Below are 15982 nucleotides of genomic sequence, written 5' to 3' on the forward strand. Positions count from 1 at the left end.
TTTTCCTCCTGTTTTTTTGGGACGGGATTTCTCTGTGTAGCCCCAGCTATCCTGGAATTTGCTCCATCGGCCAGACTAGCCTCAGACTCAGAGATTCACCTGCCTCTGCCTCCTGGGTGCTGGAATCAAAGGTGTGCACCACCACAGCCCAGATCACTTCTACTGATTCTTATTTCAAATATATCATATGGATAACCCTGACAAACTCTGAAACTTCACAAGCCAAGCCACCATTGTCTGCACTGCTCTCACTGTGGTCTCCAAGTTCCCACAACAGTTCCTTAAGCTCTGAGCACTCGACAGCATACAAGCCACATGGTCCATCAACTTCTATATTAGTTTGCTTCTCTGTGACTGTGATTTAAAAAAAAATACTCTGGCAAAAAGTAACTTGTGGGAAAAAAAGTTTTAGCTGGCAAGCCAAGCCAAGCCAAGGCAAGAACATAGAGGTAGGAACTTGTAGCTGTCTTTTGCTACTTTGTGGGGTTTTTCTCCCACTCTTCTCTACCCCTTTTCTCCCACCCTTTCAATTTCCTAACACAGGGTAAGAGAGAAAAAAGGATAGAGGGGAAAGGAAAGAGATCCCTGAAGAAAGCCAAGGTGAGAAAGGAGGGAGACATTATTGTTAGACTTCCTGCTGACTAGGGGTTTCCAGTTCCTTGGTGCAAGTTTAATCTTCACCATCAGGTTATCTAATTTCTTCTTGTTTCTTCTTCGTGCACACGACTTAACAACCCACGTAGCCTCTCAACCCACGTAGCCTCTCAAGGGCCCTAGTGTCTGTTTATATACCCTTTGAGAACTCCAGAATTCCAAAAGTCACATAACACAGTCTCAGGAACTCTCTGCCCCATATCCCACACCTGGGATTAAAACTAAAATACATTCACATAATATTTCTGTGGTTTTCAAAGAAACCAAAATTCCAGAGTTGTCCCAGCAGGAACTGGAGTGGAGACCATGGAGTGGAGACCGTGGAGGGATGCTGCTTGTTCCCTTGCTTCCTCTGCCGTGCTCGGCTGCCTTTCCTTCCTTCCTTCCTTCCTTTCTTTCTTTCTTTCTTTCTTTCTTTCTTTCTTTCTTTCAAGATTTTTATTATTTTTAACTGGTGATCATGGAAGCCAGAGGCATTCCCTAGAGCTGGAGTTACAGAAAGCTGTGAGCTTCCCAATGTGGGCCTTGCAGAAGAGCAGTGAGTGCTCTCAACTATTGAGCCATGCCTCCAGGGTCTCTCCTAGCTTTTTTATACAGCCCAGGATCACCTGCCTAGGGACATAGCATCACAGTGGACTGAGCCATCCTACATCAATCAAGAGAATGCCTCCGTAGACACTCCCGTATGCCAATCAGATGGTGACAATTTCTCTGTTAGCTTTCCTCTTCCCAGGTGTCAAATTGACAACTAAAGCTGTATCAGTTCCCTTTTGTCATCCTGGTGACCCAGCTCAGAGATGTGCCATACCACCTCTTATAGAAACCAGACTGTGAGCTCCCTGAGGAGCTGACCAGGGGTTTCCAGTTCCTTGGTTCCTCCAAAGCGGTTGGGTGGGGGAAGATGAGGAGGTTGGAAAACATGGAGAGAGAAAAGTGCCCTGAGAGGCAGGGTCAGGCCAACTAAGTTCACTGTTCTCATATCCCAGACCCCAGGTCTCATCCGCTGTTAAATGCCTACCCAGGCCCTGCCCCCATTGGCTGGTTACCTGGCGGGCTCATGCAGGTTTTCACAAGGCCAAATGGCCACACTATGATTCCTTTTGCTGCCTGATCCAGGCATGGCTCCCTGACTACAGAAGCCCACAGCAATAGACGTCCCCAGCACCTCCAGTCTCCCACAAGCAGCCAGCAGACACAGAACCCAGATTCAAGGGGTTTCAGCTTTATTCTTCTTTCCCTCGTGTCCCAGACAATGCTCAGATATCAGCCCAGGCCTGTCCCCAGGGAATGGGCCTTAGCTCCCCATCTAGAGCTGGCAGAGGGTTTTCTTGCCCACTCTTGCCAGCCGTCTTCAGCTGGGGAGTCTCCCAGGGATCGTCTCCTTGGTGAGGGCTGTACTTCAGAGCAAGAGCCCTGGCCAGGAGCTCCCGGTTTGGACCAATCATCTCCCCTGTCCACAGCCTCGTCCCAGCTCCTTCTCAGAGCCCCAGTATAGGCTGTGGGGGACCTGAGAGCCCAGGCCTCTTTGTCCAAGGGGTCTTCTTGGGGTCCCCTGGTCCCCCGGCTCTTGGGCTGCCTGGGAGCCCCACTGACCCTACAATGGGGAGAAGGCTGCACGCCTAAGCCGTCTGTCCCCACAGAATCACTGGCTGAGGGAAGGGGTAAGGAACTGTTTCTCCGGTTTCTGCTCCTGGAAGGCTGGAGAGAAAGATTGGGATCAAGTTTCCTCCCAGAAAGATGGCCAGCAGTCAAGGCAGCCCATGGGACCCCAAACCTCCTGTCCCCACCTCCCTGTTCTAGCCTGCCTCCAAGCTGTCCCTATATTTCGGCTCCTCTCTGAAGCCTGTCCTTAAACAGTGCCCCCACTCAAATTCCAGTGTGGCCTTTGACACGCACACACACACACGCACACTCTTACTTCTTTCCCAGCATTATAGCCTCCTATCAGGCTGGGGCTGAGCCTCTGCTAGCCCAAACTGCTATATGCTTGTGTGTGAAGAGCTTGCTAGACTTTAAAAACTTAGTATGAAAAAATAACGAGTGTGATAGCACACAAACTATTATCCCAGGACTAAGAAGGTTGAGGTAGGAGGATTGCCACAAATCGTCCAGCCTGGACTATATGGTGAGCTAGGCTATTATAGCCTATATAACAAGACCCTGTCTCAAAAAAAAAAGAAAGAGGAAAGGAAAGGAAAGGAAAGGAAAGGAAAGGAAAGGAAAGGAAAGGAAAGGAAAGGAAAGGAAAGGAAAAAGTGAGGCGTAGCTTCAATCCCAGAACTGGGAATGTGAATCGTGCCTTTAATCCCAGCATTCGTGAGGCAGAGACATGAATTTGAAGCTGGCCTAGTCTACATAGTCAGTTCTAAGCCAACCAGACTGCACAGTGAGACTCTCTGCCTCAAAAAATAAATTTAAAAAGAAAACCTCATTTGTAGTTTTTTGCACTGACTACACATTGAAAGCAGTAATCATTTAAGCAGACAGAGCTAAATGAGTCATGTCATTAAAATCGTTGTACCTATCTCTCTTTATGTTTCTGACAGGATTACTAAAAAGGAAAAAGAATACACACATAGCTCACATTGCGTTTCCTTTTTTTCCCCTTAAGACAGGGTCTTGCCACCAAGTCTAGGCTGGTCTTGAATTTGTCATCCTTCTATCTCAGCCTCCCAGCTGCTGGGATGACCAGCATGTACCACCCATGCCCTGTTCAAATTGTACTGCTGTCAGTCCTGGCTGTTGCAGACAGTGATTATTTTCAGGCAGTATTTGCTGTCTGCCTCCCTACACCAGAATGTTCCCTGCCATCTCCCCAGGAGCATACCAGCTGGTGTTTGGTAAAGAACCCTTCCTCGTCAGAAGAGAGAACTGGTAAGTGAGACTTGCTGGGGACCCCAGATGGGGCACACAACCCCCACTTACCCTCTCGAGTGTCATCTGCTTCATGCTCCGAGAGGGTCTTAATGGAGCCATCCCATTCCACACCAGATCCTAGGGATCGAAAGGCAGCCACTGGGCCACAGTGCCAGGCAGTGACGGTCAAGGCATATAGGAACACGGAGACTAAGAGGAATGACTCTCCAAAATGCTGAGTCCACCCAATAATGGGAACTTAGATTCAGGGACTCTATATCTCACCTTTGCTGTGGGTACTGGGTGCCCCCAGGGGGCCGGGTCTTCGCTGTCTGAACCGTTGCCTTGGGGTGTCCCCTGGACTAAATGACGCAGAGCTTCGCCCCCCAGGGAACCGGGAACTGAGTCTCCGCCGCTGCCCACCTGCCAGGGTCTCATCTCCCAAGCAGAGAGAGCTCTGGACGCGGCGCATGGGTGCTGGTGACGAGGACCCTGTGAGAGGCACATGCATGGGGGAGAAGGGTCACCCAAGTACAGGAAGGGGCCAGGCAAGCAAAGAGCCAGTGGGTGAGGTTACACAGGGTAGAAAGAAGAGCAGAGCGTAAGCGGGAAGAGATCTGGCCCATGGGCCTGGCCAATGTGCTGCTGGCTCACACAAATTTACTATGGAGCCTTGGGCAAGGCACCCCCATGCTCCCTGGCCCTCAGTTTCCTTCTGTACCACCATCAAGCATAAATAATCTTTCTCTAAGGTGCCCTGCTGCTCTGAGGTCTTAGGTGTTACTGTGGGTTGTGTAGAAATGGGGAGATGGCAATACAGGCAGAAAGGGGGAGCCCAGGCAAGGGACTCTGCAGTCCTGGAGCAGAGAGCAGCCATCAGCATCAAGGCAGGTGGAGGCAGGTGGCAGGGAAGCACAAGTGCACACCAGACAGTACAGCAGATGCCAAGGTGGGAGACATGGAATAGGGACATCCTGGTCACCAGACCCTCAGACCCACCTGTCCCATCTGCCTCCCTGCCCTCAGGGAGCTCCGTCTCCAGGGGGCCCCCCAAGCTTTCCGTGCTGCCAGCCCCATCGGCCCCCAGGCGTGGCCCCCCATGGAGGGCCCCCTCCCGCCGGGGCCGAATGAGCCTCTTCACCTTGTCTGCCAGCCAGCTGCCCTTCCTGGGGGCAAGAGGGCATAAGAAGGGATAAGGAAGAAGAGAAGGAGAGGAGAATCATTTCAGGAAATGAAAAGGGTCAGGCAAACCCTTACTAAGACCTGCACCCCAGCCTGGCTTTTGGGGAGCTGGGGGGTCAGAGGGTAGGACAGGGCAAAGGTTAGCAGGATCCCAGTTCCGGAAGGTGGGGCCTCACTTGGTACGGGGTAGGGGCCCAGGTTCTAGCACACGGTACTGGTCCATGATTTTCTCCACCAGCTTCTGTTTCTCCCGGCGCAAGGCATTAAGCTGGTCCCTGGTAGGAAGAAGAGAGAATGAATTCACAGAAATCCTGGCAAAGCCCTGGAAGAAGCAGGTGTAACTCGGGGGCCACCCCATTGCAGGTAAGACTACTCTATGGAACTTTTTTCTTGGACCTGGGGGCGTAGTGGGGGTGGGGTGGGAGGTGGGGAGAACTGGGGCTCCCCGAGGAACCTGTCCCTGAGCATGCTCACAGGTACTCTCGCTGCTCTCGATGCAGATGGTCGCGGCTCTCCAGGCTGCGCTCCAGCAGCTCCCTGTTCTCCCGGCTCAGGGCCTGGACCTCGGCTAACAGCTGCCTGTTCTCCTCCTCCTGCGCGCTGCGAAGCTGGGTCAGAAGCTGCGGGCAACAGCAAGGGCCGGATGAATACCCGGCTCGAGACTGTCCATCTTGGCTTGCCTCCCTTGGCTGCCCCAGGCTGCCCACAACACTGTACCACACCTCACACTGTGTGGTCAGACGACAGGCACTCAGGTCCAACTGCTGGTTGGACTCACGCAGCTGCTGGCTCTGGATCTCAAGTTGTGCGCGCTCCAGCTCCAGCCTCGCCAGGCGGCTCCGCAGCTCCCCGCGTTCACCTTGGAGCTCCCCTCGCTCCCGGGACACCTCGGCCAGTAGCATCTGAGCTCTTTGGAGGCAAAGACAACTGCTCGCCCAGGAGCCAGGAAGGCCACACCCACAGAGAGGAGGAGACGCAGGACATGCAGGGGCAGTGACTAACCCACTCTAACCCGCTTCACCTGTGGGAATGCTGACCTGGGGGTGGGGGTGGGGGGTCAGGGCTGCACCAGAGCTAGTACCTCTCGTGCTCATTCTGAAGTCTCCGCAGCTCCTCCTCCAGGCCGCGCTGCCGATGTCCATCCTGCATCAGGCGCTCACGCTCTGCCAGTAGGGCTACCTCTTGTGCTTCCACATTGGCCCGTTGGGCCTGCAACTGCTCATGCCTGTATGAACAAGGGGCCCAAAGGACTGCAAGGGCTGCAGCCTTGACAAGTAGGCACTGCACTGTGGGGAACTGAAAGTCTGACACCTCCTAAGCATGAGCACCACATCCCAGCAAAGCCCCAAAGCAGAACACCATTTACAGCCTCAAAGTTGAGGAGCCCAGACCCCCAAGAGAGGAGCAATAGGATAGATACTCGGAGTATGGAATATCCCCTTGGGTCAGACCTGCTGAGGAAGACGGGCAAGTAAGCATGCCGGGGAGAGAAGTGGCGCATTTGGGGAGACTCACCGGCCCTGAAGCTCACGGTGGGCCAGCTCCAATGCTCGCATATTGGCCTTGAGATCTCGGTGCCGCACCAACAGTCCCTCCAGCTCCGTCTCCTGCCGTCGCTGCAGCTGCACCAAGGCCTCATGGTCCCGAAGCAGAGCCTGCTGCTGCCCTCGGGTCTCCTCCTGGGCCCGTCTTGCTGCCCGCACCTCCTCTTCTAGCACCCCCAGCTTCCTATGCAGCTCCTGACCTTGCATCTCCATCATTGACTTTTCAGCCTAAGGTGAGAAGGTAGGGAGGACCACTGCAGAGGGGCACCCAGCCCACAAGGAATGCGGGGCATGGCCCGAGACCGTAGGGGGCAGAGGACAGCTATGGAAGAAGCCGAGCACAGCTGAAGAACAGGCAAAGGTTAAAAGCAGTAGAAGGGCATCATGGTGGTGGGGCCATGCAAGAGACCCAAACCAGGGATGGGACACATGGGTAAAGGGCAGGGAAGGGGTGAGGACTAACGGCTAGTGTAGGGGAGGAGGCTGAGATGCTAGAGTGATGAGGAACGGGAGTGGGTGCAGACATGGATTCTGAAGGCAAGGAAAGGGGGAAGGTACAGCCTGCGATGGCCGAGGTCAGGAAGAAAGCACTGTGGAAGCAGATGAGACCGTTGGCTGGAGTCCGGGGAAAGGGCATGAAACGACACTAACAGGCAGGGGACAAGGTGGCTGCCACCCACCTGCAGGCGACTGCTGTGCTCCTGAGCCCGCTGACTCTGTAGCAGGAGCTCCTGTGCACGGCCCTGCAGGCTCCCCAGCTGCCCCTCCAGGTGCTGCAGCTGCCCCTGCAGAGCCGCCTTCTCAGCCACCAGTGTGGCATTCTGTCAGAAATGGAGGTCATCAGTGTTTAAGCCGCTAGCCCTGCCATCCCCTGGGCAACCCGCGGCCTGTCACTCACATTTCGCTCCACTTCGATGAGCCGTCCATTCTGGGTCTCCACAGTCCGAGGCCCAGCTCGCGCCCCAGTTGCCAGGTCCACCGGGTACTGGCGCAGCTGCAGGGGCAAGGTTCCGGGACACAAATCGTAGGTGCCTCACACACACAGGGAAGTGTTGGAGCCCAAACCAAAAGGCAGAGCAGTCACCCCAAGAAGAGGTCCCATTCACTTAAGGAATAGAGGAAGCAGCCCCACCAGGGTAGGAGATGAGCAGTCATCCATCAGCCCAGAGGAAAGACCTAGGCCCTGACAGCCCTGGTTGCCTACCCCCAGGCTGGGGCAAGGGGCCAGCACCTCAGTCTCAGGCAGCTTTACCTGAATCAGCTCCTCCTCCAGCTGCAGGGCTCGAGCCTTGAGCTCCATCAGTGCCTCCTCCTTACTGGTAGACGCTGCCTGCAGCTCAGCTTCCAGACGCTGCTCCAGATGCCGGTACCTACCAGGAGAAACCTTAACACCCAGTCCTTCCTTCTCTGTCAGTCCCTGCCCCCCAGCCACCGTGCCCACCTCTGGTGCTGGTTCTCCTGTTCTTGAAGGAACTTCTGGCGCTCTAAGGCTGCCTGTTCTAGCTCCTCCTGCAGATGCTCCAGCCGGTCCCCCAGTTCCTGGCCCCGTAGCACAGCCTTCTCTAGCTCCTGTGGGTAGGCAGAACAGGCTGAGCAGGTGGGTTGAAGAAGGGAGCACTCCTCTTCCCCAGACACAGAGGAAGGCTAGAGACAGGGCCAAGAAGGGATTATCCTGCTCTCTGCCTCGTCCTGTTACCCTGGCAAATGTCTCCGTGTTCCCATCTGTAATGCATACGTGGTTCACATCTGTAACACCAGCACTCAAGAAGCTTGGAAGATGGCTGCAAAGTTAAGGCCAGCCTGGGCTTCATAAGGAGGCCTAAGCTCAATATGAGGCCTTGTCTAAAAGACATGGAGGCGGGGTGCCAGCAGCTTTGTAGGATGGATATGAAAGGAGTGGGGGTGGGGGCCTAAACCTGTGTCAGAGATGCACACTAAGCAAACAGCTTCACCTCTTTGAGCCTATGGTTTCGAATGTACCCATGAGGGTGATGAGCCCTGCCAGCCGCTTTTCCAGCCATGTGCGGGGGCTCAGTGGAGGCAGGTCTACAGAGCACCACAGAGGGATGGCTACCAAGAGTTCTCAGGCCTAACCACGGTGCAGGGCTGCAGAGGTTGGTCTATGGCATTTGGCAGTTGGGTCACACCATTCCAGGGAAGGGGTGGAAGGCCAATTCTGACCTGTGAGCTGCAAAGGGGAGGAAGGCCAAACCATTCTGACTCCTGGGGACCCTGGAAGATAAAGCTACATAAAGATGACACTGCCCAATCACCAGCCACATCCTGCCCCTAAGGCTGTTGAGCCATCATCCTAAGCAACGGTCCTCCACAGCTTGCCCTGTGCACTGCAGTTCCCAACAGATGTGGGCACAGTCTCTAGTTAAAAAACTAAAATTCTCTCAAACAACAACAACGAAAAACAAACAAAAAACAAACAAACAAAGAAAAAACAACAAAACAAAAAAAACCCTAAAATTCAGCTAGCAGTGGTGGCACATACTTTTAATCCCAAAACTTGGGAGACAGAGCCAGGGTCAAGGCCAGCCTGGTCTACAGAGCAAGTTCAGATAGGCAGGGCTACACTGTGAAACATTGTCTCAAAAAATCAAGAAGAGGAGGAGGAAGAAGGGAAAGAAAAGGAGGAAGAGGAAGAAAAGAACTACAATTCCCATAAGGCTGTGCTGCCCAGCTGGCCATTAGGGCTTTTAGAGCTATGAGAACCATAGTGCAGTTCCAAGTGGAGACCTTCGGCCCTGCCTGCTCCCTGTTCTAGCCATAGCCCTACCAAGTGCCCATCCACGAAGCCTGGGAACCCTCTGTGCCCACTTAAAAGCCTCAGGATCCCTTCTCTGCTCGGCTAGGCAGCTCCTTCAATGCCACATCCAGGGTTTCTATGTGCAGCCCTGGATGTCCTAGAACTCACTTTGTAGACCAGGCTAACCTTGAACTCACAGAGATCAGCCTGCCTCTGCCTCCCAAGGGCTGGAATTAAAGGTGTGCGCCACCACTACCTGGCACACTTCATCTTTACTGAATGTTTTGTTTTCATTTTCTCTCTAGGCAGAGTTTCATGTAGCCCAGGATAGCCTCCAATTCATTATACAGCCAAAGATCTCTATGCTGTCAACTTGACAGAAGCAGTCATCTGGGAACAGGAAACTGGGAAAGTGCCTCCATCACACTGCCGATAGGCAAGTCTGTGGGGCATTTTCCTGGTTAATGATTAATGCAGGAGAACCCAGCCCGCTGTGGATGGTACCATCCCTGCACAGGTTGTCCTTCATTGTATAAAAAAGAAGAGAATAAGCTATGGCAAGGAGTCAGTAAGCAGAGCCCTTTCATGGCCTCTGCATCACTCAGTGAGTTCCTGTCTCCAGGTTCCTGCTCTGAGTTCCAATAGAAAAGCAATCTAAACAATGGCCTTGAACTTCTAATCCTCCTGCCTCCGCATCCTGAGTGCCGGAATGAAAAGCATATGTCTAGTTTATAGGGGCTGGGTATGGTGTATGCTCTGTGCGTGCCAGGCAAGCTCACTGCAGAATGGACTCCAGCCCCGGCTCCTGGAGAGCTATTGTTTGGTCACTTACAGCAGGCCTTGGCCAGGTATGAGTCAGGCACTTTCCACAATCATCCTGGTCTGCTAATAGACTCTGAGTGCTGCAAGGCTCAGTATCTGTTTTATACAGGAAGAAGGGGCCAGGGCAAAGGGACAGAGTCTACCACAACAGGAGTGCAGGATAGACCAGAGAATTGGCAGTGTGAGTCCTTCCTGTTGCCAGCCCCATCAAGGACTGGCTATCAGGTGTCCTGCAACAGCAGGAGCGGGCTGGATTTTCTACCTTCTGTCCCATCTCAGTGCAGTGAAGAAACCCACACCATTACAACCCAGCAGCTGTCCCAGGCCCTCATTTCCTGACCCACTGCTGTACCCCACATACCTCCCGAAGGGCTTGTTTCTCCGCATGTTCCCTCTCAGCTTCCTCCAGATGACAGCGGACCTGGCTCTCCAGAGCCTGCACCTGCTGCTCGGCAGCCTCAACTTGAGCCCGCAGCCTGGGCCCGTCACGTTCCCACTGCCTTCGCTCCCTGCCTGCTGCTGCTAGTGCCTCTGCCAGGGCCTCCCTCTCACGAGATGCAGCCTCCAGCTCCAAGCTAGCCGTATCCACTGCTTCACGCAGACGGGCCTGCTCCCGGGCCTGGGCCTCTGCCTCCTGATGGGCCTCCGCCTCTGTTCTGCGAGCTTGGGCCAGCTCCTCAGAGAGGCAGAGAGCCTCTGCACTTCGGGCCTCCAGTCTTTGGGCTTGGGCTTGCAGTTTAACCTCAAGGCCTGCAACCTCTCTCCTTAGTTGTGCTACCTCATCTCTGAGGGCCTGCTCCTCTGGGATAGCACTGACCAGGGTCTCCCCCGGGGTTGGCTCCTCCCTGGACCAGGCATCAGGCACCCCTTCTGATGTCTGCTGTGGTTTCTGAGGGCCCAGTTTACTCTCCAACCCCTTGGGCCTCTGTTCATGCCTTCCTGTCTCTTTCTGTTGCTTGGATAGTTCTAGTTCCCGATCCAGGGCCTTCTGGTCCTTCAGAGGCTCCCGGAGGGTGAGCTCAGCAGATCTGGGCCTGCATTTGGGGCTCTCTTGTTTTAGGACCTGGGCCTTGTGTACCAACTCCCCTTGGGGAGCCTCCCTGCTTCCAGTCTCTCCTAGCAACTCCTGCACTTCAATTCTGACCTCTGGACCCTGTGGTGGGTCCCAGACGATGGGACTCTGGAGAGGGACTCTATGACCAGACTTCTCCAGGCACTGATGTGTCTCCACAGTAGGGTCTGATTCTTGGAGAGCTTGGTCTGAGGTCTGGGGATCCTGAGATACCATCTGGAGAGGACTCTCCAACTCTGGGTGTGAGTCGGGTGCCTGAGAACACTTGGGTGACCTTGTGATGTCAGAGTATGATGCTGGAGAAGGCAGGTCCAAAGATTCGGAGCCTTCACCTCCTATCTGGCAAGCGGGGCTTTGGGGGCTGTGATGGAGGGCCGAGGGAGTTGCTGGATCCCTGTTAGGCACAGGTGGCTGCCTGGAGTTCTCCCTCTGCTCCTCCAGCAGAGGGTGCTGAGGACATATGAGAGAGACAATGGGGGTTATTAGAAGGATGTGGGTGGGAAGCAGCGAGGATAAGGATACCGGAGGGACCAACCTGGCTGCCAAGCTGTGCCTGAAGCATCTGTAGTTGGCCTCGAAGCTCCCGGTTCTCCCGTTCCACTGCCCTTAGCCTCCCAGCCTCTGCTTCCCTCACCTCATCTTGCAGTGAGGGTGCTGCTCCGGGTAGGGAGGCTGGAGACATGACCAAGTCAAACTCTGTCCGCCCTCTCTGACTCCCACCCCAACACCTCTCAGAGACTTAGTAAGGACTTGAAAACAAGTCCTCCCCACTCAGAGAGCCTGCCTTCACCCCCAGATCCTTGCCCTTACCCTAGGCCTAACTCACCCTCCCCAGGGGAGCCTGGGGGTGGCTCCAGACTCCTCTGAAGTTCCAGCTCCAGCTCCACATTCTCTTCCACCAGCTGCTCCAGCTGATGCCGCAGAGAGTCCAGGTCCTGGGTGTGGAAAAATAGGTCAGTACCTTGTTCATCGGCCAAATGTGCAAGTCTGAATATCCCAACATACTACAGGAATCACGTAGAGAAACCTTGGGCATCATTAGAGTCATGGAGAACCAGGGACAACGATGGACAGGTCAGCCTAGCTCACCGCATGGGCCTCGCCCAACCGCGTGCGCAGCAGGAGGTTCTCCCTCTGGGTCTCATGCAGCCTGGCTGAGCGCTCTCGGGCAACCTCCAGCTGTTCCTCTAGCAGGACCTTCGAGGCCTCCAGGGCCTCGGAAAGGACCCGCTCCTCCTGGTGGGAAAGCCAGGAGGATCCTTGGTGAGATGAAATCTTTATGCTCAGAGCCTGGCAGTTCCAGATTCCTTCTCCTGGGACAGCTTCACACCCTGCCTCTTTCCCTACCTCCCATTGCAACTCTCTTCAAGGTCTCCCCAGGTACCCCAAGGAGAAGCCTTCCAAGGCCGTATCTCTCTAGACCCCACTTATCGGTACAGCTACTTGGTGGGGTCTCACTGCCGACTTCCCTATTTTACCCTATCCGTCTCTTCAAGTCTCCTCCTCTTCTCCCTTACATCCGCCCATCCTAAAGAGCTTGTCCCAGACTTCACCTGCTGTATCTTCACCCGCTTCACCCAGCTATCACGATTTCCCAAGCAAGGCTAGACCCACTCTTCTCTTGGCCAGACTCCCCTCCTACACGCCCCGCCTCCAGACCACACCCACCAAATACTCCGCCTCCAGCCCCGCCCCCACCTCACCTCCAGCTGACCCTTGAAGACCTCTGCAGCTTGAAGCTTCTCGCGACAGCGCCGCAGTTCTTCCTGCAGGCGTGGCAGGCGGCCGGCCCGCTCCCGCAGTGCCTCTGCCTCCTCGCGGTAGAGCTCTGCGCGCTTGGCTTGTGCGGACAGCGCCTGAGTCTGGGCCATATGGTGTGGAACTAGGATTAGCGAGCCACGGGACAGAGGGGTGAGGGATCGCAAGAAGCAATAGGACCACGATGAAGAGGGGACAATGGCGGAGGGCGGTGTGTTGGGGGGAAGACGTTGGACCGCACCTCCTGGCGGAGCCTTCGAATTTCAGCCTCCAAGCCCTGCACCTCGGCCTGGGAGTCCAGCAGTTGCTCAGCCTTCTCCTCCCTGGAAGGATGGGATGATGGAGGGTGTCTGCCAGCTGCAGAGCCACACCCGGGGGCTGGGGACCCATCCAGATCCCACTGACCCCTTCCTGAGCCTTCAGACACTCACACCTCCTGCCTCAGGCGTCTCAGCTGGGCCTTGGCATTGGTCAGCTGCAGAGCCAGATGGTGCGAGACACCCTCCGCAGACGCATTAGCAGGAGCCTCTGGCAGCAGCAAGTGGGCTGGCTCCCGCTCTAGCAGCAGTTCAGCCAACCGCTAGCAGGAAGTCAAAGGTCAAAGAAGCATCTTCCAAAACCTCTGCACATCGGGCCTCCGATCCCAACAAAATCGTTCTGGGTTATGACAGCCCCATCGCCCCTTGCCTGTCCCCTACCTGTGCCCCCAGATCGCGCTCCCGCGCCAGCCTGGACATCATCCCTGTCAGGCTCCGTAACTGCATCTCCAGCTCCTCAGCCACCAGCTCTCCGGATTCTGGTCCAGCCAGAGCCAGTACCACACCAGCACCAGGTTGGGTCACCTGAGGGCACAGAGAGCAATACATCAGGAGGTGAAGGTGGCTTCAGGGGTAGCAACAAATCCCCTGTGCCACCCACCACAGTACCTAGAGATCAGGAGTTAGACATAATTCCTGGTAGACAGACAGACAGGAAGAGCAGCCATGACATGGAAGAGGTGGCAAAGCTCTTCCAAGATGGCCAGCTTCCTCCTCAACCTGCTTACTTAAGACAAAAGCCTGGCAGCTTTTGCCGCCCACTAGTGGACCCTTGCTGACATACTGGCTCAACAAGTTCAAGGCCTGATGAGGACATGTCACACAACAGTCTCTGACCAGAGAAAATAGGGTGAGGAAGACTTCTCAGAGTCTTTAAAACCGCAGGCCTCCAGAGGAGACCGGGTTTGTTTGTTTGTTTGTTGGGGGTGTTTTTGTTTTTGTTTGTTTGTTTGTTTGTTTGTTTTGGCTTCCTGAGCCCTGCTTCTGCAAAGCAGAGCCTTGTTCTCTGTGTGTCTGCAGCATGTGTGCTTGCTCGCCCTCCATAACCGCCTCTCCTAACTGCTGTTTCTGTCTGCTGTGCAAGAGCTCTCTCTGCTGCCACCTGCTGCGCTTCAGATTTTTCCCTGCCATTTAATTCTTCAGCTGGCAGAGAAAATGAACCCAATCAAGCCCCTGGACTGTATTGCTGCCGTCAGTACCTCCTGGATTGCACCAGCCAGCTCGCTCTGGACGTCAAGGCTGAGGCCCCGGATGTGACGGATGAAGAGCTCCCGGTGTTCACACTGTGGTGGACAGAGAAGGCCCAAAGCTGGCACACAGAGGCCCCTCCTCCTGTCAGAACTCCATTCTCTTCTCCCGTCCCCTCTTCACCTGCACTGAGGCCCCCAGCAACAGCCGAAGGATGCTTTCCAGCTCGTCCACTGCCTCTTCTGCTGGGCACAAGCCACAAAGGGTTAAATAGGGACATGGGGCAGGGACAGAGGACAGAGGGTGGGTAGGAAGCAGCACCTGAGAAGGGGTCACACCCCATTGTCTGGAGGTCTGGAGGTGGTGATAGGATCAGCAGCTGTAGCTCCTCCTAGAATAGGCCAACACTAAGAAAGACACCTTCACAGGGGCTGCTGGGCCTCCTGTCTGGCCTTCCCAATGTTTTACCTGGTAAAAATCCCTCAGTCGCCCCCATAGATGACAGAGGTTCCACATCCGACAGGCTGCAGGACCATCACGGCCCCTGACCATTCGAAGTCCTCCTCGGGAACTGGGAGCACTATGATCACCCAGGGAACATGGGTGAGAGGTTGGCTTGAGGACCTCCCCACAACCCAGACAGGCCTTGCCCTCCACCCTCAGACTCCTCCTACTATTCACAGCCCCCCCCCCAACTCAACTTCCCCATGTCACTTACATGATGCCCAGCACCCGAAGGAGTAAGGCTCCATCGATCAGCCGCAGGAATCTCTTCTCTGTACAAAGAGCCCCCTCTTCCTCCTCCTCCTCCTCCTCCTCCTCTGTTCCCCCCGCTGATTCTTCTGCCTCCCCCACCAGCCCAGCCAGTCCCAGTGCCTGTGGAAACAAATAGAAGTCAGCTAAACAGGTAGAAACTCCCCACCACCACCACCCCCAACTAGTAAACTCATCCTGAGTCCCTGATCTGTCCCAAAACACTCTATGATTCCCACTACCACCCCCCCACACACACACACACACTTCACCAGTGCCCCTGAATGCCTCCTGCCCCAGTTCCCAGACCAGCTTCCCCTCCCCCCCCCCTGCTGATGCTATACACCCAGCCCCTCCTCCCCCAGCCCTCAGTCTGCCCCACACTCTCTTCCTCTCCCACCTGACCCTCACCCAGGTGGCCAGACTCCCACTCAGAAAGCCTCTGAGCCTGGGCCCCTTGGCCCCCTCCATGTTGGGGGTCAGGGTGTAGTCCCTGTCACGCTGTGGCAGCTACACCTGCTCTGAGAGGAAGAGGAAGTCCCCGGCTGGGGGATCCCAGAGGCCCAGCCACAGACCCTGTACAGCTTCCTTCTTCCGGGGTTCTGCAGGGCTGCGAATCGTGTCTCAGCACATACACGCAAACACACACACACATCTTCCCTGGGTCTCAGATAAGGTAAGACTAGCTACAAAGCTGTAAGTTAGCTGAGGGGAGGCCTACAGGGTTCCTGACTCCATGGGAATAACGGGAAGACCTTTTCTCTCGTGGGCAAGAGAGAGTGACCTCAGCCTGGCACTCTGTCGTCACTAAAAGAGCTCTGGCCTTGCCTTGGAGTCAATAGGCTGGTCTAGCATTCACTATAGGTAGTCCAGGATGGCCTTGAATTTGTTCTTCATTTGTTGGTATCTCCTTCTTCAGTCTCATGCCAATCTGTCAGCTGTTGAAGCCTGCTACAGGTGCTGCATGTCCCAGCCAGCTCCTCTGAACCCCAGGAGAGAGTAGACGCTGACCCTCCTGGACTTTGTAAATACTACACTGAAAATGGAGGAAGGCCAGTAACCGCAGTTACCAGACTCAGTT

The 15982-nt window shown here is 55.1% G+C and overlaps 1 protein-coding gene across 4 annotated transcripts; it reads right to left on the bottom strand.

Annotated features, from left to right (window-relative positions):
• Positions 1–1855: 1855 nt before the first annotated feature.
• On the bottom strand, positions 1856–15455 carry Ccdc88b (coiled-coil domain containing 88B). Of its 4 annotated transcripts, none has more exons than XM_011247402.3 (27): positions 15313–15455; positions 14867–15024; positions 14617–14728; positions 14470–14539; positions 14332–14390; positions 14160–14243; positions 13342–13485; positions 13075–13223; positions 12885–12966; positions 12589–12747; positions 11975–12121; positions 11712–11820; positions 11421–11557; positions 10175–11335; positions 7678–7805; positions 7489–7606; positions 7135–7230; positions 6917–7057; positions 6208–6464; positions 5774–5917; positions 5415–5601; positions 5167–5312; positions 4869–4967; positions 4652–4676; positions 3796–4002; positions 3580–3648; positions 1856–2352 (listed from the first exon to the last, which is right to left on the bottom strand). In XM_011247402.3, exons 1-27 carry the CDS (start codon positions 15370–15372, stop codon positions 1918–1920), a joined length of 4683 nt encoding a protein of 1560 aa, XP_011245704.1. In that variant the 5' UTR covers positions 15373–15455; the 3' UTR covers positions 1856–1917. The 4 variants fall into 4 exon arrangements, 3 of the variants coding, with proteins under 3 accessions (XP_011245704.1, NP_001074760.1, XP_006527527.1); NM_001081291.1 differs by having other exon boundaries at positions 4510–4676; positions 15313–15444; XR_003952826.1 differs by lacking the exon at positions 4652–4676 and having other exon boundaries at positions 1858–2352; positions 15313–15454.
• Between the last annotated feature and the right edge of the window lie 527 nt (positions 15456–15982).

Source organism: Mus musculus, chromosome 19 (assembly GCF_000001635.26).
Source record: "Mus musculus strain C57BL/6J chromosome 19, GRCm38.p6 C57BL/6J".
Lineage (NCBI taxonomy): Eukaryota > Metazoa > Chordata > Mammalia > Rodentia > Muridae > Mus > Mus musculus.

Excerpts from the sequence above, each read along its gene's own strand:
- Ccdc88b (XM_011247402.3), bottom strand. The coding sequence starts at position 15,372 with ATGGAGGGGGCCAAGGGGCCCAGGCTCAGAGGCTTTCTGAGTGGGAGT. Across the intron at positions 13,224-13,341 it reads AGCGCGATCTGGGGGCACAG|CGGTTGGCTGAACTGCTGCT; the intron begins GTAGGGGACAGG and ends ACTTCCTGCTAG. Across the intron at positions 7,806-10,174 it reads AGAAACAAGCCCTTCGGGAG|GAGCTAGAGAAGGCTGTGCT; the intron begins GTATGTGGGGTA and ends GCCTACCCACAG.